Genomic DNA, 23,377 nt, shown 5'->3' on the forward strand with positions numbered 1-23,377 from the left:
ACATATCTCAGCCGCCACGTGTTTTGGTAAATAAAGTTTTATCAGAACACAGCCACACTCATCATTTACATATTGTTTATGGCTGCTTTCTTGCCATGAAAAAGTAAGCTGAGTACTTGCAAAAGAAACTATATAGTACACAAAGTCTAAAAGAGTTACTGTTTGGCTCTTTAGAGAAAAATCTGCTGAATCTCTCCCTGTCTATACAGTGAAACTGAGATGGTCTCTTTCTCAACACTCAGAGCCAAAATAGTGTGGTTCACAGTAGCCAAACTGTTTTGCTTTCTCTCAAAAATACGCATTGTCTCTCCATGCCCAGATGAAAGCCTACATTCCATAGTCTGACGATGAGGATGTTTTTTTACAATGAACACAACCTATCTTTTCAACCTCACTCCTTATTTCTCTCTTCCTGATACCACATACATCTGCTGTAGGTAAACGGACACACAGTCCTGTGTTAAGTTCCACTTATATACAGGTTTGTAAGACAGCCTGTACTTGAATTGGCCTTACCCCTCACCTTGAGTCCAGTACACCCTATCCTTTAACTGTCCACTCAGATGCTAATTTCCCCATGAGCTTTCCATGTTCAACTCTCTAGCAGGATGTGAGCCTTTCTCCCTTGCAACTTTTTCTTCATGACATAGTTTACACTAGAGTATAAGCTTCCCGAGGGAGGGACTAAGTATGGCTCATAGTCACAGCAACTGGAGTGCTTTGCAAAGCATAGTGATCCATTAGGTATTAGTTGAAGGAATATGAAAATTACCAAGAAAACGAATGTTGCTGTTCTCACATTATTGATATTATGGACTCATACTGACTACAGGAGTATTCAAAGAACCCCTCCACTTGTTGGATGGTGCCTTGTACACCGTGGGAAGCAATTTAAACTTTAAATACCCTCAGAGCAAAAGCTCACTGAGTTTAAACGACTTCAGCATGCTTTTATGTTGTAGGTCTTTAAGGTTTAAATAACTTCCAGTCAAGGTTTAGAAACTATGTAGCGCAATGCACAAAGTCATTTAAATCAGACGTGTATACTTACAGCCCCACTGCCATTTGTCCAGCATCATGAGTTGCATCAACCCATCTACTTCTTTCAGTGAACATCTCTATTATCCTCAGTTAAAACGTAAGGCAATATTCACTGCTCTACAAAGCCAGTGTCTTAGTTAGCTCAGGCTGACATAACAACATACCGCAGACTGAGTGACTGAAAGAACAGTTTATTTTCTTATAGTCCTTGAAGCCAGAAGTTCAAGATCAAGGGGCCAGCATGGCCATTTTCTGGGGAGAGCTCTCTTCCTGGCTTGTAGATGGTCACCATGTCAGTGTGTCCTCACACAACAGGGAGAGGCAGAGCAAGCTCTCTGGTGTTTCTTCTTATACAGCAAAAATCTCACCATGAGGGCCTCATTTTCACGACCTCATCATCTAAACCCAGTTGTCTCCCAAAGGCTACATCATTCCTGAACACCATGAAATTCTAGATAGGCCTTCCGGACGTGAACAGGGTGGGGGCACAATCCAGTCCAAAGGAGACAGGCACACTTTTATTTGTGTGTGGTGGAGTTATACAGGCACACATTTCTGACTTGGGAAGACATCAGAATAAGAATATTCTCAGAGATGTCAGGATGCCAATATTTTCTCTTCTCACACAAATGTGGCAATGGAAAGGTAACTGTTCTAAATTAGTAACTAGGAACTTAACTTGCTCCTAGGGCATGGGCGTATTTTTTACCTAAACGATTATAAAGAGAGGCATGTATAATAAAAGTTCCACAGCATGAGCACGAACAAGGCAAGTCATACAAATTCCATTTCAGACATGAAGAGAGAGATTCTGAGTGAGATTAAGTGACTTGTTTTAGTCACACAAGTTTATGAGTGGAAAATCCAAGGCCAGAACCCATCTGTGCTGTCACAGGTCCATCTGATCCCAGACCCGCTCCCCAGGTTCCTCATGTCCTGTCTGTACGAGAGGGCCATACATTTCTCACCACTGCTTGTCCTCTGGCTTCCAGTCAGGTTTGCCAATTGCAGGCACTGGCAGAGTACTGGAGGATCGAAGGAAGAGAAAAGCCAAGGTACTTTTCCTTCACACTCCACATTTGGTGGCATTTCCAGAGCAGCTACATCTCCACTGTAGCTTCAGTTTCTTCCAGACAGGCCCTCTGCCAATCAGTCCAAGCTCCTGCCTGGCAGTCGTGACAGTGTTAGTCCCGACGCAAAGGCCCTGGCTTTCAAGCTGTGGTACCATCTCCTTTGTAAGCTATTACTTCAGCCGGGGATATCAGCAGCTCCCTGATGCAATGCTGGTGCTTTGAGCTGCTCACCAGCCCCTGTGCACTGGGCTGCTTCCCAGTTCTAACCAATCTTCTGTATCATGTTTTCTCTCACTCTGAAACACTTGAGTGGCTTGTATTTCCCGGCAAGACTCTGACAAATACCCCTTTAACATTCCATGGACATTTCCTGAATTCCGACAATGTGCTAACTTCCGGGTTAAGCACTATAGGTCTAGAATTGAAATTGCTCCTGCCTCCAAGGACTTTACTGGAGGTACAAATATGCACAAACAAAATCATTACAATAAAATTCTGCAACTGTTATCATGGAAGTGGAAGTATTAGCAAGGCCGAGAAATGCCTGTGAGGTTACTTCCCCAAAGAGACAAGGTATTCAGTTGAGGGGGCCAAGAAACATGGCAGCAGAAAAAAGGAAAGTACTTAAAAGGGAATCTTGGGTAGAGAGAGCAGTAGGTGCAAAGAAACAGAGGCTGGAAGGAGATTACAGCATCTGGAAATCAGAAAGTAGTTAAAGTTGAGAAGAGGTCAGCCCCACTCGAAATGCAGTTTGTGGCCATTCTGTGAACTATTTGTTAATCGTCTGTGACAAGAAAAGTCACCAGGGTATAAATCAACTAAGTTACTAGGTATACTGTTTCATCTGATTTCCTTTTAATTGCAAGACTTTCTTGACAAAGAAAGCAGTGCATTGATATATATTCTGGCTCAAGCTCCTTATCTCATGGTGAATTGGAAATAAACAGTTTGCAGACTATTTTGAGGAGCACTGGCATACAAAAAAAGTGGGAAGGAAAGAAGGGTGTAAAGCTGGAAAGTTAGGGAGCTAAAGATCAGAAAGGAATTTCTGTGCCATGAATTCCAAGAATTATGGGCAGAGGAATGATCTCATTAAAATTGTATTTTAAGATACCCCTCAGGAGGCTGTAAAGAGTATGGGGCAAGAAGGGTGAGAGCAGAGGCAGCAAAATCAGTTAAGAATTTCATGCAGAAAATTGCCAGAGACTGAACTAGGGGGAAGGCAGCCTGGCTGTAAAGTAAGGAACAAATTTAAGAGAATTTAATAGGTGTACTTGAAGGGATTTAGCAAGGTGACAGATATCAAGACCACTATGAATGGCTGCACAGGTTGTTCACTGCACAAGTCTAGATGGTATTGGTCTTAAAGACTATACCACTCTCTAAAAGGTGGCACTCTCTAAAGGTGTACAGTCTAAACTGCAGAAGCACATTTGAGGTGTCTATAACAAGTCAAGGTGTCAATGCCCAGTGAGTATGTGGATGACATAGGTGTGAACTTCAGGAGGGAGGCTGAACTAGAGATGTTAATTTGGAAATCATCAGATATAAATGAAATGAAAAATGATGTTGCCCTGGGCAAGAATCATGAGAAGAAAATGAAAACAAAATTTGAGTCTTGTGGAGACTGACGTTAAAGGGATAAGAAGAGGAGACTGAGAAGACATTGAAAGCCAGGCAGAAAAAGGAAAGAGGATAGAACAATAGACCAGAAAAAGGGAGAGGACAATTTCAAGAAGGGACTCGTCATCACTATCAAGCACAGCAGGAAGGTCAAAAAGGATAAGAACTGAAGATCAGCCTTTGGAGCTGGCAATTAAGGAGCTCTGGTGATCTTGCTGAGAGCACTTTCAGTGCCGTGTGTAGAGGGTGAGAAGGGGAAGCAAAGAATCAGAAGTAAGGGACTACAGGCCGTTTAGATATTCTGATTAAAAATCAGCTTTTCTTTGCAATCAACTATGCTTCTTCTTCAGATGAACAAACGTGACTACCATTTCCTTCACTTGGGGGAACAAGCAAAACTGCACCTCACAGTTCTGGGAATAGGGCCCTGTCTTTCTCCCTGTTGGTGTCTCTCTACATCTTGCATTCTGAAAGAGTACATTTTCATACAGCCACTGTGGCCAGACATCCAGAGCTATGGGCATTAGCTTCGAGGACCAGCTCCCATTACGGTGTATTTCAGTTCAAAATGTGTACTGGGCCTCTACCATGCAGAACACCCCCTACTGGGTCACGAGTGATAGAGGGACCCAGCTTGCAAAGGAAAGTTTGTGCCTAGGGGCAAAATAAGCAAATGAATAGATCATTTCAGCAGGAAGTTACAGAGGTGTAACAAGATGGAACAGCAGCATTACTGAGGCCTAGCCAGAAGAGATCCCTATCATTCGGGCTCATTGGAAGAAAGAGAAGTAAGAGACAGGCTGTAACGGAGATGTTGCTCTAGTGCACTCATTACCAATACGAGCTCTGAACGAGAAGCATCAGCATCACCTGGGAAATGGTTAGAAACTGAGGTTGTCAGGCATCACTCCAAACCTGCTGAATCAGAATCTCTCTAATCTGTATTTCAACAGCCCTTCATGCTAAACTTTGAGGGCTACCATTCTTGTGTAAGGGGTCTCAGACATTGAGGCCTGTAAGAAAGACTTGAGGAGGTTATAAAAGATTCCTGAGCTCACTTGCACAGCTTCTGATTCAGCAAGTTTGGGGAGGGTCCCCCAAATCTGCCTTTCTAATAAGCTCCCAAGTGATGCGCTTGTCTCATGCATCGCACTATGAGTGCCACTGCTCTAAGCGCTCTCTGGCCACTTAGAATGCCTCTAGAATCACATTCCTACAGTCTTCAAGACATAGTTATTGATTTATTCCTGACTCATACGATAAAATGATTTTAAGAACTTTAAATGGATGGTCATCTTTTTGGGATATCTGAAGGTGGTATGTACGGTTTCTATTTTTCACCAAAAAGTTTCTAAGCTGAAATTTGACTTTATGACCAAGGTCATTTGATTCTAACACATAAAAAGAAGCAGGGCCTTGCAACTATAACACTGGAATGGAAATGAGGAGACTCGGCACTAGTCCTTATTTGGCAACTGAAAGCAAGTTATTTAACCTTTCTGGACCTCAATTAACCTGTAACCCTAGACAAGTCTAGAGTCTACTCTCCTCAGATAAAACAAGTAAAGTTTTATCTGGGCTATGCCAAGGGGCAAAAATGTTATTACTGAGACCGACACCCCAGGTGTTTTAGGATCAATTCATATGGAATATTTAAAAATTAGCTTAGACACATTAATCATCTAATTAAAATTTTCAATGAAGTTAAAATGATTTCGTTTACAAGTTCCAGATTATAATTTGGGACTCAAAATTAAAATAAGTATCTAACACAAAAATATTTTAGGCATTAATCTCATAAAACTGCAAAAGGAGAGGTATCATCTAACACTTATCTAACTTCCTTCCAAGGATGTAACATAAATTAATGTCATTCACTTAGTAGATATAAAACAAAACAGAAAAACAAAAAATAATAATGCAGATCTGTAACTGTCTTGGCAATTTATTCTGCCATTTGCTAATTGTGTGGGAAATGGTCAGAAAAATCAAACTTGAGACTGTCTGCTTTTCCAGGAGAGGATGAAGAGACTAGATGAATTTAGTATTTGTAAGTGCCTCTATGCATCCCCTGAGGTCAAAAGTACTCATTTATTTATATCATACTGTTGACCAGAAGCCTTACCAATAACATTAACAAGGAACACATATTCCGTATGAATAATTTATATATTATATACTGAATTCTTACAATAAACTGGAGAAAAGAAAATGTATTTTTCAAATTGCTGCTAATCTTCAAAATATTTTCCAAGATATTTATTGAAAGAAATATGCATGTACGTTGGACCCACACAGTTTAAACCCATGCCATTCAAGGGCCAACTGTAATCTCAATAAATTCCAATTAACTAGATAATAGATCCAGTTTTAACCTAGTCTTGAGTTTCACATTGTTATAGTTGATTAAAAAAAACTAAACTGCAAGGATAATTTATTGTTAGAAATAATTACCTTATGATCTTAGATCATCAGTTACTTTTGTATATCTTAGTATAAGGATGAAATTTTATGCATTAAATATGACAAATGTAGAAACTGCATAATTATTTAGGCACCAACTAAATACACCTTAGATATTTAAGAAACTATAGTGTAGTACAAAGCCGAATTTTAAATACCTTAAACTTTTTGAGTAAATAATATCAGAATGGATAAAATTAGCATTATTGAAGAGTACTAGAATGTTCACTTGCTTATTATTAAGAACAATTCCATGAAGAACTAGGTAGAATTCTCAAGTGCTACTGGAATATAAAATTTTAGTTATTACTAGCTGAACTCTATTATTCACTCTTTCAACAAATATTCATTGAATGTTTATAATATGCATACTGCTATATATGGAATCCAAGCAAAATATAAAGAAATGTAACAAGATTCCTTTGTTGTGACTGGTGATGAGAAAAATTTATGTGGATATGAAGACATATAGCAAAAAAATGCAATGTAACTTACTGCCTGAAGTGGAAAATTGGGGGGAAGCTAGACATAAAATTGGTGGGAGAATAACACTGAAGACCATAAAAAGCAGTTGTGCTTTATTTCAGGCCAATTAGGAATTACAAGGATCTCATATCTGGAGGGTCAGCATCATAAAAGCAACATTTCAGATATATTAATTTGAAGAAGATTGATCAGAAAGGTGGGCAAGTATCACCACAGGGAGGTATATGGCTTCGATCATGGAGTTGGCAGTTAGAATGATTGGAAAATGATTGAAATCTTATCACTTGCCCAGTAATATAATGTAATAATAATAAATAAGGAGCAAGGTAAGAGACAGAATGACAGAAATGGAAAAGTCAGGTGGTGACTTCTGTATTTGAAAAGGAAGATGAGAAGTTAATTTTTTGTTATATTCATTAAGTTTGAGATGATGGTTACTTAAAGATTTGTTTTTACTGATAATACATGGCCACCATCTCCACCTGCATCACCCCCATCACCTCTGCCATCACCCTCTACCTCCATTACATCCACTCGAACCAAACAAGAATGATCGATACTGTATTTACTGAATTCTTACTACCTTACAAGCACTGCATTAAACACTTCCTACATAATCCTCACAGTTAGTATTTTATAAAGTGAGGATAGTGAGTCTGAGGCACAGATATTAGGTAATTTGCTTGAGATCATATGCTAGTCACTAAGCAGACAGGTTTCCAACCTGAGTAACTCTGATTCCAAAGTCCATGCTTCTTCCAATATTTATTACTCCTTTAGACATAATGAATTATAATAAGTAAATGTGTGTGCAATGTATGGGTAACTAACTGTGTGGTTAACTGGAGACAACAAATGCTTGCATTTGATAAAACAAGAATTGAAGCAATGGCTGGATGCGCAAGTAGGAGTGCCCAGATTTATAATTTTAAAGATATAAAAGGGAAATTTGAGGGAGAGAGTCATATATTTGGAACTATAAGACTTTGGAGTCATTCACGTAGAACCAGACTCGAATCAACAGAAGTCAAATAAAATAAAGAAGTCAGAAGGGCAAAAAAAAAAAAAAAATGGCTGCACAAAATACTACCATAGGAACCAGACAAAAGGAGGAAAGCAAGTCAGACAAAAAGTGGTAGGAGAAGAAACAGTACTGTGTTAGAGAAGCTGAAAAAGGAGATCATTTTTTTAAAAATCAGCATTCAATAGAGTGTTAGGACTGTAGTTAATGCTACAGTTGAATGCCAGCAGTTCTCACATGAGACAAGAGAGGGCCACTAGCTGCCATGAAGCTTTCAGTCATAAGTCATATCTGCATGATGCCTCTTAAGCCACTGCAATATTTTAACCAGATTCTATCATGTAGCAATTATCGCTTAGTGACTTTAAATAGCTCCTAAATGTCTGTCCATTTGATCCCTTCACTCAGTCTAAATATATCAAAATAGAGGCTTATATAGAGTATCTGTTTTACTACTGTACTGTCCAAATCAGAACACATTTGAGAGTGAAAAGGTGGTGCTATATACAGTTATGCTGGGATAAAAGTTAATTTGGTATGGATTCAGGCAAACCAAATCATAAGATCACCTTAGTCAAGTATCTACTGAAGAAACATTTTACTACACAGTCCAGCTTCTGTAGCCAGGCTACCTAAGTTGAAATCCTGTCTCAGGGACTCTGCAGCTATGTATAAGAGTAATAATAACAATACCTATCTTGCAGGTAACTGGGAAGAACAAGTGAGCTATACAGACAAAGTATCTAATCAAGTGCTGAGCATATAATAAAACCTTCAGTAAGTATTAGCTTTTATTTAAGTAATATATTCTTTATGTTCCCAATTGGACATCTCATTTCAGGCCCTTTCAAAAACTGCTGAGAGCATGTGATACAAACAGAACTTAGGAGACACACACAATATTTCACCACTAACCACGTTTTCCTGAAAACAAAGTAGTCAGAACAGTTTCCCTCACCACATTCTCCAAACAAGAGCCAAGAAAAAGCTTTGGAGACAAATGCCAAATGATTTCACTCATTTGTGGAGGATAACAATGAAGCAAAACTGAAGGAACAAAATGGCAGCAGATTCGGAGACTCCAAGAATGAACTAGTGGTTACCAAAGGGGAGGGGTGGGGGAGGGCAGGTGGGGAGGGAGGGAGAAGGGGACTGAGGGGTATTATGTTTAGTACACATGGTGTGGGGGACCACGGGGCAAACACTGTATCACAGAGAAGGGACATGGTGGATCTCTGGCATCTTGCTGCACTGATGGACAGTGACTACATTGTGGTATGGGTGGGGACTTGATAATATGGGTACATGTAGTAACCACATTGCTTTTTCATGTGAAACCTTCATAAGAGTGTATATCAATCATACCTTAATAAAAAATTTTAAAAAAACAAGAATAAGCTTTGGAGCAGAGAGTACTATGAAATCAATGTGCTCTGTTAGTTTCTGTGTTAAGAAAGTCCTGGACACATGAGAAGGGTAAAAAGTAGTTTTCCATATTGCTCTGATTGTAAAATAGCTGGAGCACTACCAGGTTGTTGTAAAGGATCTATAAATCCATGTGCCCACTCAGCATGGTCTGTGGACATATATTTAATATGACATTAAATTAATATCCATGCTATTAGGATTAATGAAAAGCAAATTCATTAGCAGCTTTACTGATTTATTTTTGCCATTATGTTTGTTTTCCATCAGCGAATGTTAAAATTTCAACTACCACCACGAGTGGAGTCCTTGGATGTTGTTTTCCCAAATAGAATGGTAATATTCAAAGATTTTGAGAAGCATATGACTAGAACAACAGCACACTTTTTCTGAGAGGCCTGGTAGTAAATATTATAGGCTGTGTGGGCCATATAGTCTCTGTGACAACTACCCAACCCTGCCTACATTGTGAAAGCAACCACAGATGATACATAAATGGAAGAGTGTGGCTGCATTCCAATAAAATCTCATTTATGGACACTGACATTTGAATTTCATATAATTTTCACATGAGGAAACACTATTTTTCTTTTGATTATTTTCACCACTTAAAAATGTAAAAACAGTCTGAGCCATACGAAAATGGGTAGCAGGCTGGATTTAGTCTGCAGGCTTTAGTTTGCTGACCTCTGGATGAGAGGATTCACTCAGCCGATCAGATACAACCAGGCAGAAAGGCCCAGTGTACTGTGGAATTATGAAAGTATTTTTATAAGTCATGGATTAATAGAGAAGTACTGAAAGTCTCAAATAATGTCCTTGAGTAATCCCTCTAGGTGTTTATTTTTTCCTTTGCCTAGAACATCTGACACTATTTTTAGGTAGGTGTTTGTCTTATACTTCTATATACCCTTGTATATACAAATTCTAATGTCAAGTGTTCCATGCATTCCTAAACATATGCTGCTTAGAAACATAAGACAGACTTTAATTTTCTTTCTTAATCTTAGAATGATAACAATTGGAATGAGAAGGAAATTGTGCCACTTTTTATGATTTTCACACCAGCTTTGTATTTATGAAATTTTATCATTTCAGTATATCCACTGATTTACATAATACCTTACTTATCTACAATGTCTGGTTGAGAATATCCATAGAAAGATCAGTTAAAAATTCTAACACTTTCAAGATCAGACTTTATAAATATCAAAGAACAGGAAAATCTATTCTGTAATTACTCCTGATTTAGGATGCACAGAGTGAGACATTATGTTCTCGTAAACTAGCAGAATGGATCTTGTCTATTGTAGGTGTACTTCTTCGTGAAAATGTACTTTCCATTACTGGGAAAAAAGACATTTAATGCAAAACTAGGCACTGAACAAGCAGGCTCTTTAATAAGAAAAAAAAGAAACTTTCAGGATAAAATGCATCCACGGCAGTTCATCACCCCTGGTTTCTTCCTTCAATCCAAAGAACAGTACTGCCATTAAGCATTCAGTTTTTCTTGGGATAGTTATTCCTTGGGAAAATTTTAAAACTTCCTAATTTTTCTCACTAACTTAACTGATACTACAGGCACCTGGGGCTTCTGGAATTACTGTTTAAATAAAAGCACTGCCGTCAAAACAGCTGTAAATGAGTTTACCTGCTTACCAATTACTTTACGCTTGAGGATAAAGTCATGAGTAAGGTCCTCTCACCTTTTCCTGATTTCGGAATCCACAATAATCTGCCTCTTCTTTTGGGGAGGTGGCGGCGGAAGTTCCTCTTGGGCATGCTTTACCAGAATTTGTTCCCTCGTGGTCACCATAGTTACCGTTTCCATTACAGTTGTCTGTGTTAGGGATGGCTGAACGGTGGTGACAGCCTGTGAAATCTGTGAGAAGTATTGAAACAGAGGTCACACATTGCTTGAAAGACTTCAGTAAAGACTGTTTGCAGTGGCGAAGGAAAATAATGAGAAACTGTTCCTGCTTGTTGGTAAATTGACCTTCAGATCAAAACAGCACCATACTGAACCCAAATCAAATTGTTTTATCAGATTTAAGTTATACTGACTGAAATCACAAAGGAAGGTCATCTCAAAACCAGAGGTCAGCTTAGTGCCTCTTCAATTTATTGGTCAAGCTATGGGAAATAAAGGGGTAAGGATGAAAAATTCAGGGTATCATTCTGACATTTAATTAGACATGCTGTTTAAAGTATTTACCACAATAATGTAATTTTCACTAAGGTGTTTCAACACTAATTCCATTGCCTAGCATGTTGTAGATGTTTATTAAACAGTTTGTTGAATGCACCTCTGGTTACCCTATAGAGTGACTATTTATAGTCTATACATCTCTAAGCAAAATTATTTTAACGTTATAATGACTTTTTAATCAAATAAATGCCCTTTGAAATTACAATAAAAGGTTAATATCAAGTGCCAGAAATAACATTGAAGCTGAATGTTATTCAGATGCTAAAAGCACACTACTCTTGGTTGATTTAAATTGGTGAATACATTAAAATATTTGACCTTCCAGAGATAGCATTAAAGGTTCTTCTTGGTGCAGAATCATACTAACTCTGTGTTCAGACATTAAAAAAAAATTGGGGGAGGCATAGACCATCAGTCTTTGGAATAATATGGTTTGTAACCCAAGTCGTGAGAGGCCCTCGCCTCAGTAGCTGGACATTACCAGACAGACAAGTTTTATAATGATGAGACACCCACCTTTTTTCCTTAGCCACCAATTCTCTGTCTCAGAGTCCTCCTGTTATTAGGACGGAACAGATATCATTTGGGATGTTAACTGTTGCCCTTACAGTTATCCAAATTAGTTGGAAGATCTATTTCCAAGGAGATCAAAACAGCCTGCACAGCATCCACTTTTGATACATGAGATGCACAGAGGCAGGGATCTGGCTGGAACTAAGATGAGTTTTACTACTTCCCTGAACTGTCCAAGAGATACAGAAAGGGTTTGGGGTAACCTCCCTGCCTCACACGTTGACAGATTCTTTGTTGGAAGGAAATCTGGGGGGGCCTCAGGATGTTATTTCAGCTTCCAAATAGGCAACTGACAGTTGTCATGGTGTCTTGTGTAAAAATTGATTTTGACAAATACATTTTAGAAGTGCTACCCTTAGTGCAAGCCACATCCTTAACATATGTCAAGGCCTTAGGACTTCCATTTTGGTAGCTTTAATAGTAAAACAAAACAAAAAAGAAGGTCACTAAGAGACACTGAGTTTCTGCATGTGACAATCAGAAGTTTGGTCTTAACATCTCCATAGATTCATTAATTCAAAATCAACCACCAAGCCTCAAATAATAATTACATCCAGTGACAAGTTATCCCAAAATGAAAGCAGAAAGTAATATAACTTCTAAAAATATAGAAAGTATAACTCCAAAAATGAACCACACTCAACACAAGATGATGACTGCATGGTCAAATTACATTTACTTTTAATAAAAAAGAAAATGTAGTTCTTAAGTAGAATTCTGAGAGCATTCAATTTTTACCAGAGTAGTATTTTTTAACCATGAGCAAACTTTTTTTGCATTAAATGACTTGAAGAGAGTATTGTTCAGACAGAAAACTTCTAATTTTATATGTGCATGCACCAGAATGTAAAGATTCTGAGAATACAAACCTATTTTTAACAGTGATATCTAATGTTATGGAACATTTGTGCTACTGAATATTTTACTGTGAAATCAATTTATGTAATAATATTTTCTCATTGACACTTATGAAATTAGATAGATGTGCCCTTGGAGGGTAAAGAGAAATGGCAACTTGTGTACTATGAAAAGGCATTCAAGAATATAGCAAACTGTATAAAAAAGAAAAAAAAATCATTTTTAATAAAACAGTTAAGATATGGATTTGTAATTGTTCTGTACTATAATTACTGCTGTACTGTAATTGAAAATACTACCTCATTTCCTTTAGAGTGGAGAAATAAGAAAACAACTGTGCACTGACTCTGTAAATATTGGCTATAATTTATTATATATAACAAATTAATAATTGCTTTCAAAACCTACTCCCTATAATCAGAATAAAAAAAAACAATTGGTCGTGTATGAAATCTCCCAATGGCTTTAGTTATTGACTGTAAACACTTAATTATGTGTTAGAATCACTGAAAGTATAGACTAAAAAAGATTATAGAAGCGATTAGCATAACCTTGTATAGGATTCACTACTCCCAGAAGCAGACAATCCTTCCTAAGTATGGCAGGAAACTTTTCCACTGGTGAAGATCTTCACATCTCATGGCAGCCTGCCTTACTTTCACTTTGTTCATTTAGAATTTGTTTCAAACCCTGAACCAACCCAGTAAACTGACTTTTGTTTCTACCTGACAGTCTTGAAGATCTGAAGCTCTGATAATCATGACCCTGATAAATCTTATTTCCAAGCTCTATAATACCAGGTATTTGCAAGAATGAGATTGATTCTGATTAGTGCTCCAAAAACTAGGTTTCCTGGCTTTGAACATCATTTTCAATTAAAGCCATCTAAAATTGCCTAAGTTAATCAGCAGCTGAATCACAATGTTGCAATTAAATTCCAACATGTATTCAATATGTATCACTATAAAACATTAGAAATGAATAAAAAAGACCTCTATTTTTAGAGATCTTACAATATAGTAGTGAAGGTGGCAACCACACAAATAATTGTGAGACAAGGTCAGTGCCGCATGAAAATATATACATATGCAAAATAATTACCTGCACTGAATATACAATAATCAAGGAAGTTTTTTTTAAATGTTACAAAACCAAAGTTCTCTCAGCCAGTATCTTAACACTTACATCTGTTTTGGTGCTATAGGCTGCATATAGATTTATCCCTGTTCATAAGATCATTTGTAACAGTAAAATACTGGAAACAAACTAATGTCAGTAGGTGATGGCTTAAAAAAGTTATAGTACATGTGTATGAGTATTGTACATTTCAAGTATTTTAATGTCATTGGAAAATGTTTATGTTACTGATAAACAATGTAACATATAAACATTGGTGGTTCTTTTGTGACAGAGAAAGCATAGATAATTTCTACTGTGGATAATACACTTCTGTGCTCTGCTTTCAAACTTTCCAAGATAAAACATTTTCGGCAAAATGTTGCTTTTGTAAACAGAAAAAATGCAAAGCGTTTTTTTTCAAATTGTTATTTTAAGTCTATCATTCCTATGTGTCTTTACAATTATGGAATTATGTCATTCAAGCACATTAGAATTAAGACAACTGAAAATCATATAAATGTAATGCCTTCACTAAAATGTTGAATATGGCTGGGTCAAAATTAGAATAAATAGATTGAGCTATATTCAACAAACTTTGAGTCTACCTAAATAAACTTTTATCCAGTCATAAACAACTTTCTCCATTTTGACTACAAGTATACAGAAATGACTTTTAAGTGTCCTCAAGAAAATACATTTCTTGTAAAATACTAGTCCATTGATCTATCAGTTAATCAGCCAGTCAAAATGGAAAAGAGTTAGTGTAGGATTATTTGGCTTTAGATTTGGAAGCTAGCTTCTTTTACAGTGATTAAAAAGACCTTCAGAGAGGTCTTTGAGCCAGGGCCCACAATTCTCAAACTCCAGGGCCCTCATTCACATACTGTAACATTTGGGGCAGGTTGGTTACTCTCTCAGAGCTTTGATTTATATTCTTCATATATAAAATAGGAATGGTAATACATCTCTCACAAGGGTGTTCCAAACAGCCAGCTTGATGTGCAATTTCTGTGGTCACCCAGGTCCCCTCACTCAGAAGGACCCCATGTTTGGTTTCATGCTGTGCTGTCATCCTTTAGAAATTCTTAATAACTTTTGAACAAGAAGCTCTGCATTTTCATTTTGCACTGGGTTCCACAAATTATGTATCCAGTCCTCACTGCACATAATCACATGATGTCTGAACACAATATGTACATTTTAGTAATAACTGCTATCTTTTCAAAATGTTCAGAGAAAATTCAGAATTTTTTTTTATATTGAAGCCTCTTCTTACTCATGAGGGTATATATGTTAATTTCAAAAAATTTACATTTTTTCATTGTGATAAAAATTGAAAGAGAATTTGCCCAGTCTCTTGATAGTTCTTGAGAGTATATCTTCTTGCAGTAAAGTTGTATAATGTTGGTAGGTCTGGAAAAAACTAACTCTTCAACAACGAAACTCTTCCTTACAATCTTTGCCTCCATTTGTTTAAAAGTACACATTGTGAAAAGCAATTATATGTACATTTAAACTCAAAGAATATCAAAAGGCATACAATGGAGGGCAACACTTCTTTTCCACCACTTTCTCCAATGTCTCAGGAACAACTATTTGTATTTACCATCTGCTCTTACTTTTTAAATTCACTTTTTTGGTGCTGTTATTTTTCTTTTATTTTAGCCTATATTCTTAATTGTCTCTTTTAATTTCCCATTTAATTAGTTAAATATGCTCAACTTTGTAAGTTCTTTGGGGTTAGAGATTTTTACTTCTTGCATTGTGAGATACTGTACTATTTGAACAATTAAAGAACCCTACTAAAAGAGATTTAAGTTATGAGGAATCAGTTACCAAGTTTATTTTATCATTTTTATTATTATCAAAATGCTAATACTTGTAACAATATGTACCAATTATGGAGCTCTTCGCATGTTCCAAAAATTATGCTAAGGGCTTTGCATTCACTATCTTATTTAAAATAGGACAGTACCTGCATCAAAGGCTTAATAAGTGGTAACTGTCATTACCCTATGAGTAAGTACTAAGATTATTCCCGTTTTATAGTGAAGAGGTAAATTATTCAGGCAGATAGAAATTTTAAGTGACAGAGCAGAAATAAAACTCTTGAGTGTTCCAACTCGTAGTAGCCATATTCACTTGCTGCTACACCTATTCAGATTTCTAGATGGTGATTTTCCTTTAAGTGGTATAACTGGGTGAATTTGTGTTTGCATCCACACACATACATAAATAAAGTCAGAAGACTGAAAAGGCACACAAAGGCATATGACAATATGTTAATGCTGTTTAGCTCTTGACAATCTATAATTAATTCTGTGCAAAATCAATCAAATGAAAGGTGAATTTTAAAAAATATGTAAACAGGATGACAACTGTGGATCAAAGTTTTTCACTGTGTTATGTACACATAATTTTATCATTGATTTTTAATGGGTGTGAAGGGATTGCAGTTGTGCAGTTTGAAACAGTCTGCATAATCATAGCAATAGCTTTAGCTGATAATTGGTAGCCAGGCTTAAAATACTCCACAGGCATACTAGCAGAAGGTACACATATTTGATGGTGTAAGGATTTACAACTCTAAACAACAAACAGGATTTATATGTTAAACTTTATGAGGAACCTGGGGTAAAAGATCACGTACTTGTAAAGGAAGCAGGGTTATTTATCAAAAGGCTATAAAATGCTCTATCTCAAGAATCAGTGTGGAGGAGTTTACCACAGCTTACAGGAGTGCTAAAGTTTGTGACAGTGGCTTGGCAATTAAGCTCTAATATTAATTACTATCCTGTTTTAATACTGATAATAAAACAAAATAACTTCTTGAATAGATACTAACATTGTAAGCATGAGCACAATTAGAATAAATATTAAAAAGACATCATAAAAGAAGTCATTCTCCTATTTGAAATAAAATATATGATAGTTAAGATGGCTTATTCTGTAAAATTGTTCAATTTTATGCATTTTGCCCCTCACTTCAAATTATCTTTCATACAGATTGTTAGAAAGAAGAGATACATATTGGCTTCAGGATTTATATTAAACACAGAATTTGAGTAACTCTGTAAATCAAGTGTATCTGCAAAATTTCAAGAAGCAATGAAATTTATTCTTTCTAATCCACCTGACCTTCCTCTACACACCATCCAACATGAAGTAATGAAACATTCATTAAGTAGGGATGCAAGTTCTTAGGTATTATGTTTAGGAAATGAACTTGTATCTTTCTTTATGTGCTACGTCATTTATTGTCAGTACACAATAGATGTATCATGTAAGTAGTGAGTTTTTTTTTTAATCTCCATGGCACTTTAATTACATACTCATGATGAGTGAAATGTAATCATTTCAGAAGTCAGTCTTCTTTGAACAGGAATACAATTTTATTTTCATTATCTCTTCTAGCTGACACTGAGATTGATATTACAGAGATTTAGTTGGGATTTCTTCACTAATTACTCCCGAGTTTTATGTAAAATTTCAAGCAAAGAGAAACATATCACAGACATTTAGAACTAAAAGGACAAGACAGAAATCTTCCTTGACCAAAATTTTCATTTTATAAATAAAGAATGAGAAATTCCAACAGTTAATTCAGCTTACTCTCTTAAATTTTCAGTGCCTACACTTTATGTTATTGTAGATAATGAATTTACACTACTGTGCTGATAAACAAGGCCCATTCACAAACACCACCTTTAGCTGGAAGTAGCAAACAGATATGCTTCATATCCAAAGTTTTTTGAGCTATACCTTCAAAATTCTCTAAAAAAATCTTTAAGCTAAGCAACTGACCAAAAGTTGCTCTAAAATTCAAGATGGTTAGCCCATGAGGTTACATAGTCCATGAGTAAGATAAAAACCTAAAATAAGGGAGGGAATTTTGTTTTAATTATAGATTTTATAAAGCCATTTAATTTTTTTTTAATTAGCAGCAGGCTGATTAGGCTTGGAGAGCTTTCAGGAACCAATGAGAAGTGCTGTCAACTGAAAGGCCTTGGAGTATTTTGAATTAAAATCATTAAAAATGAAGAGAGTTAAACCAATTGGCACCATTTCCGGTATCAGTAGGCTTATAAAACAGTACTTGGAGCATGAGTACAATCAGAATACCCATGTAAAATACTTTATAGAAAGTAAAAACAGAGATCTCTAAAAAAAGAGAATGACCTCAGAATTGAAAGAATAAGAAATTGTCATCTTAATACTTTTGCATTTCTCTATTTGCATTTCTGGTATAATGAAAAGCATTGGCTTATTATCTTCAACCATGTTTTAAATGACTTCACATGTCTAGTAGAAGTTTTAAAACTCTTAGTAGGACCTAAATTACATGGAATATATACATACATAATGATCACCTTCTCTATTGGGGCATCCATGAACACAGACACCAACATACACAGCATAGCATAAACATGTACTCTCATGTTCAAGGAGAGGGCAATTCTCAGTATATATTAATTTTATTTGTAAAATATTTGTGCTCATAGTTCAAACACTGTAAAAATGGTCATTAGGAATATAGCAGAATATTCATGATATGGTATTAAGATCTATGAATATATATATGAATTACAGAATGTTCTTTATTCCTGGAAAGGAAGATAATTTTACTGTTTAAAAAAATCACAAAACTACAGAACTTTCACACTTATCTAGATACATACAACCTTACATCTAAACACCAATGCAGTGTAATATAACTTACCATAATATATTATAAAGCATAAGAATACAATACCCTCACCACAGTATATGATTTCAATTTAATGGGGAAAACTAATGTTTCAAATCATTTAAATTATATTTGCTTAAAATATTAACCATAATGCATTTCTATCATATATATTTTTTTATTGAAATACAATCTTAAATCAGTTTCAAGTGTACAACACAGTGGTTCAACAGTTAGCCACATTATTAAATCCTCACCCCCACTAGTACAGCTATCTGTCAACATAGGAAGATGTTACAGAATCACTGGCTGTATTCTCCATGCTGAACTACTATCCCCATGACCAACCTACTTATAATCAAGATAAAAATACATTCATGAGAGTCACAGCATTTAGAAAAAAAATCTGTGTAAATTTCAACAAGCATATTTATATAAAAATTTGGAGGAAACACAGGATCATTTGAGTGTTTAAGTATATTTCATTTGCTCTCTTTCCTCATTTTAAGCACGCACATACAAAGGGTTATTATCCTAACTTTTAGAGACAGAAAATATTTCTTTTCTCTAGGCTGCCTTCTCATCAACTTAAGTATCTTCAGTTTGTGTCCAGGTATTTATTCAAGCCAAACCTGACTTTAAAATGCGGGAGAGCAGCTCTCACAGTTGATTTTTCTTCATGTTTTGATCTCTTGCCATGCTACTGTTTCATAAGGTCAAAATCCCTCAAAGCTTTGACCTGAACAGTAGTCAAATTTCCAAGCACACAATGTCCTTTATATGAGCACAATCAGATGCCTTGCCATCTCAGTCACAATTCCTATATCCTACCAGATTTTAACCATTACCAGACTTTTGCTCATTCTTTATACCAATCATTTAAAAGGATTTTTAAAAGACTGAGTATAATGTGTTATAATGGAATGGATTTTTCCCCCCCACAAACATGCTGGAAAATGTGCATGCAAGTGAGCTTTGTTCTTGAAAGTCACAACCTTACTCTCAACATTCTTAGAATTCTTCCTATGTAATTTTGATCAAATTTTATTTGGCATCCAAGAAAAAAAATCAATGACATTTTTTAGTTATAAGACACTATTTCTTTGTTCACACTATAACCTTTTAATTCCTCTTCCCAGGGTACCTTCATTTTTTATCTTTCTAAGAATCCCTAACCCTCAGCAATGATTTGGATTGGACCTATGATCATGCATTTTTGGGAAAAACCAGTGAACAAAAACTGAGACATGAGCTTAAAAGAAGGCTCAAGTTTAGCATTCTAGGAAGCAACTTGCCTAATGTAAGTCTATTTATCTGCTTCTGGTCTTGTATAGGGGTGTATAACTATTTGAAAATAAAAATAAAAGGAAACCATAGTGAACCACAACAAGCCCTCCAGACTCTAAACAGTATGCCTTGCATATCAAGAGCACCATATTTTTTCTCAAAATGCTTTCATGTCTCTGGCTTTATTTTATCCTCATCACATCCCAGCAAGCAAGAAGAGCAGATGCATGCTGAAATGTATGTTGGACATCATTTTATAAAGAACTATACAAACCAAAGCTGGACTCTTCTATTAAAGATCTTGTAAGTTTAAAAATAGGAGGTTAATTAAGTTTCCCTGGGTGGTAGTCTCAGAACTTTTAGACCATTAAAAATAAGGCTTCTAAGGCTTTTTACCAACTAGAATAATCAAATCATGATGTTTTGATGATAGGCACAACCTTCTTTAGAAAGTAGTCTCATTCCGAGGGAATGAGCATATTTAAAGATTGCATTGCTAGAGGGATCTCCATTCTCCCCATTCTAGGCAGCATTGTAGGAATCGAGAATATGGAGATGGACACATATGTCATTGGCTTGTTAATTCAATGGTTTTAAAAAGTATGGTTTGCAGACTGTATCAAAGGCTGCATGCAGATTACTAGCCTGCTAGCCTACTGAATGAGATTTTTTGATCATGGAGTCTAGGACTATGCATTTTAATCAGTTTCCCAGGTGATTATTATGCACATTCAAGTTTGAAAACTACTGCATATATTGCAAGTGAATGAGAACATAACCTATTGTTAAGTACGTCTCCCTAAATATATACTTTTAAAGGGATGGATTTCATATTAACTTCATCAAATAATGGTAATTCTTCTTAACATGGGAACTGATCATTTTACAGTAACAATAATCTATGGAACCCATGGGTCCATATTGGAATGATATCACTGCTGGCTTAAAAGTTATCAAATGTTCTAATGCCTCACACATTTATTACATAAATATCAATGGTAGTACAGAGTATCCATGGCCAGATCACATATTATAAAAGGAATCATTATCTGGTAGTTAAATCACTATAGATCAAGTGACTGCTAAAAATACATTCAATAGAAAACAAACGGAATTTCTATTATGCCCAATGACTGCATAAGGAATGACTGCAATTTACATTCCTTCAAATTTTAAATATGAATTTGATTTTCAAAGGAAGATTGAACTATGATTGAAAATCATATGTATTAGCTGATCATATTTTCTTAAATTATATTTCTAGAAGCAATACTTCAAACTTCATTTATTCATCCCTCAATGAACATTTCCTAAGTGTTACATATCACATGCCAAGTCACAAGAAAATGAATCCTCTGCACTGTCTCACAGAAGAGGAGGTATACTGTCTAAAACTACTGAATGGGGTCACTGCTTTAATAGAGATGCATGCATTGTACACTGAACTATGAATTGTGACCAGTTACTCAAAGTTAGTCTCTATAATGCAAAACATTATGGCAGAATATATCAAATACCGTTATACGTAAAGTTAATATTTTGAATGACTAATGATTTTACCATCTAATAATATTAGATCATAAAAGCTTCTACGTAAAAAATACCCCATTTTCTTTAAATTACACAAACTTCTAAAATTTTTGACATAAAACCACATGAAGACACTAAAAAGTGATATGTTTTCCTAACCTACAGCCTGTGTGTGTTAGTGGAACTAAGCTATGTGCAAAATTTTAGGCACCAATGGTCTGTGGCAGAAATTAAGTCCAATGATTAGATCCCCACTTGCAGTAATAGAAAGAGGTTGTTCGTGAAATAAAAAGACATGGGACTCAGCCCTGTTCCTATCAGTGCCTGTCCTTGGACTATACATTTTCTTCTGAGTTCATTTTTCTCATAATTGAAATACAGGCATCAACTAATGTCCCTCATGGTTCTAGAAATCTAACACTTGGGGTCAGGCTGTGATGACAAAGTTCTGTAGCTTTTTGTCCCACTGCTCTAAGTCACTCAGATCCCCCTTCACTAAGGCAGTAACTAGTTGAGTCCATTTGTACTCATTCTTCCACCTCTCCCATGTTCTCCAACATCAAGACAGCCAAGACAGGCATGTTTTTATTCAACTGTATACTTGGCAAGGACTAATCCTGTAACATTCTCTGTAGGGTTAAATATTGTTTTCTCAATGCAGATTTTAAAAATCTCAAGGATACTTTATTGTAGGATAATTAGTATTCACTAACCTGTGCTGAATTCTTTTCAAGTTTTTGGACTAAATTATCCCAGCGCTGGGCAAAGTTGTCGAGCCATGCTTCCATCTTTTGGGCTGCTGATGTATTTTTCAGTGTTGAAAGAAGATCTTGGTTGAGTGAGCAGAGTTTTTCCATGGTTTGCTTCTTCTCTTCTAGATCTGTTTTTAAAACCTGTTAAAACAAGGAAGAATGCAGAGTAAGCCTAAGATGCATTTTGTAAAACATTATACAGTAGTTCAACATGGCTTTGCATGTATTTACTCATTTGTACAGATAAAAAAACTGTAATTGCGCCTGCAAAGCACTGTCATAAAATATATTACATATATAATTTTATTAGATATAAATAAGTTAAGCCCATAAAAATATAAATAGAAAATTATAGTCCAAGTTATTTTTCCAAGAAGCTTGAAGAGAAAATAAAAAAGATATGGAATAAACTTCTAGTAGAGGAACTTAAGAGTTACCTAAAATATTTTAAGCTTCAAAAGGCAGTTTACTGACTTTTAAATTTTTTTAGCATCTGTTATTCAATTAACATTTGGCTATTTGAGTAATTATCTTCTAAAGTTAATTTCAGAGCCCATTAAGTAATAGAACTAAGTAACCGAGTGTGGCACAAATCCTTGGGAATCATGCTGCATGTTTCTAAATACATATGTGTTTTATGAAGTAATTTTTTATACCATTCATACTTCTAAGGTTCCTGTTGAGTTATGGAGGGTTACACATGCCCTTTGTTTTTTATGAAATGAATAAACAAACTGACTTGTGGGATATTTGTAGATTAGGGCAGCTCATTCTCTTTCTTTATCCACTGCGGTCACCCTGTGCTTTAGGAAATCCAATTTCTAGTCCCTGACTTACACTGTACACAAGGACTAAATGGAATGAAAGGAGAAAATTGTTTTATAGCCCCTTTTTACAATCTCCTCTTTCTGGCAGTAGCAAATACAATGAGCATAAACTAAACTGTGAGACCTGTCTTTCCAAAACAAATGCAAATTTATTTAAGAACAACCAACATTACATATGGCGAACAAACTGTCATGAAACAGATGCACCAGTTGCTCATGAATGGAAGTGCCATCGACACTGAGAAATCCCACCCACCCCACAAAGGGCACTTTATGTAGCTCATTTTGGCTTGCCACCTGCATTGACAGCGCTGAACTGCAGAATGCTCTGGTGTCTCATTCAATTAGTTCACCCTTTATTCAGAATCTGCTTCACCTGATGTACTTTATATTGCAGGCTTAC

The 23,377-nt window shown here is 35.9% G+C and overlaps 1 protein-coding gene across 10 annotated transcripts in view; it reads right to left on the reverse strand.

The window, feature by feature from the left end:
* The window catches only part of DMD (dystrophin), a 2,259,748-nt gene that overhangs the window by 1,408,380 nt on the left and 827,991 nt on the right, over positions 1–23,377 (reverse strand). For all 10 annotated transcript variants that reach the window (XM_036992000.2, XM_036992004.2, XM_036992005.2 and 7 more), the window contains 2 exons: positions 22,109–22,288; positions 10,839–11,014 (listed from right to left, as the gene is read on the reverse strand). In XM_036992000.2, the coding sequence (XP_036847895.2) occupies positions 10,839–11,014; positions 22,109–22,288 (356 nt within the window). The remainder of the gene's footprint in view (positions 1–10,838; positions 11,015–22,108; positions 22,289–23,377) is intronic.

This window comes from Manis javanica, chromosome X (genome assembly GCF_040802235.1).
Source record: "Manis javanica isolate MJ-LG chromosome X, MJ_LKY, whole genome shotgun sequence".
NCBI classification, from domain to species: domain Eukaryota; kingdom Metazoa; phylum Chordata; class Mammalia; order Pholidota; family Manidae; genus Manis; species Manis javanica.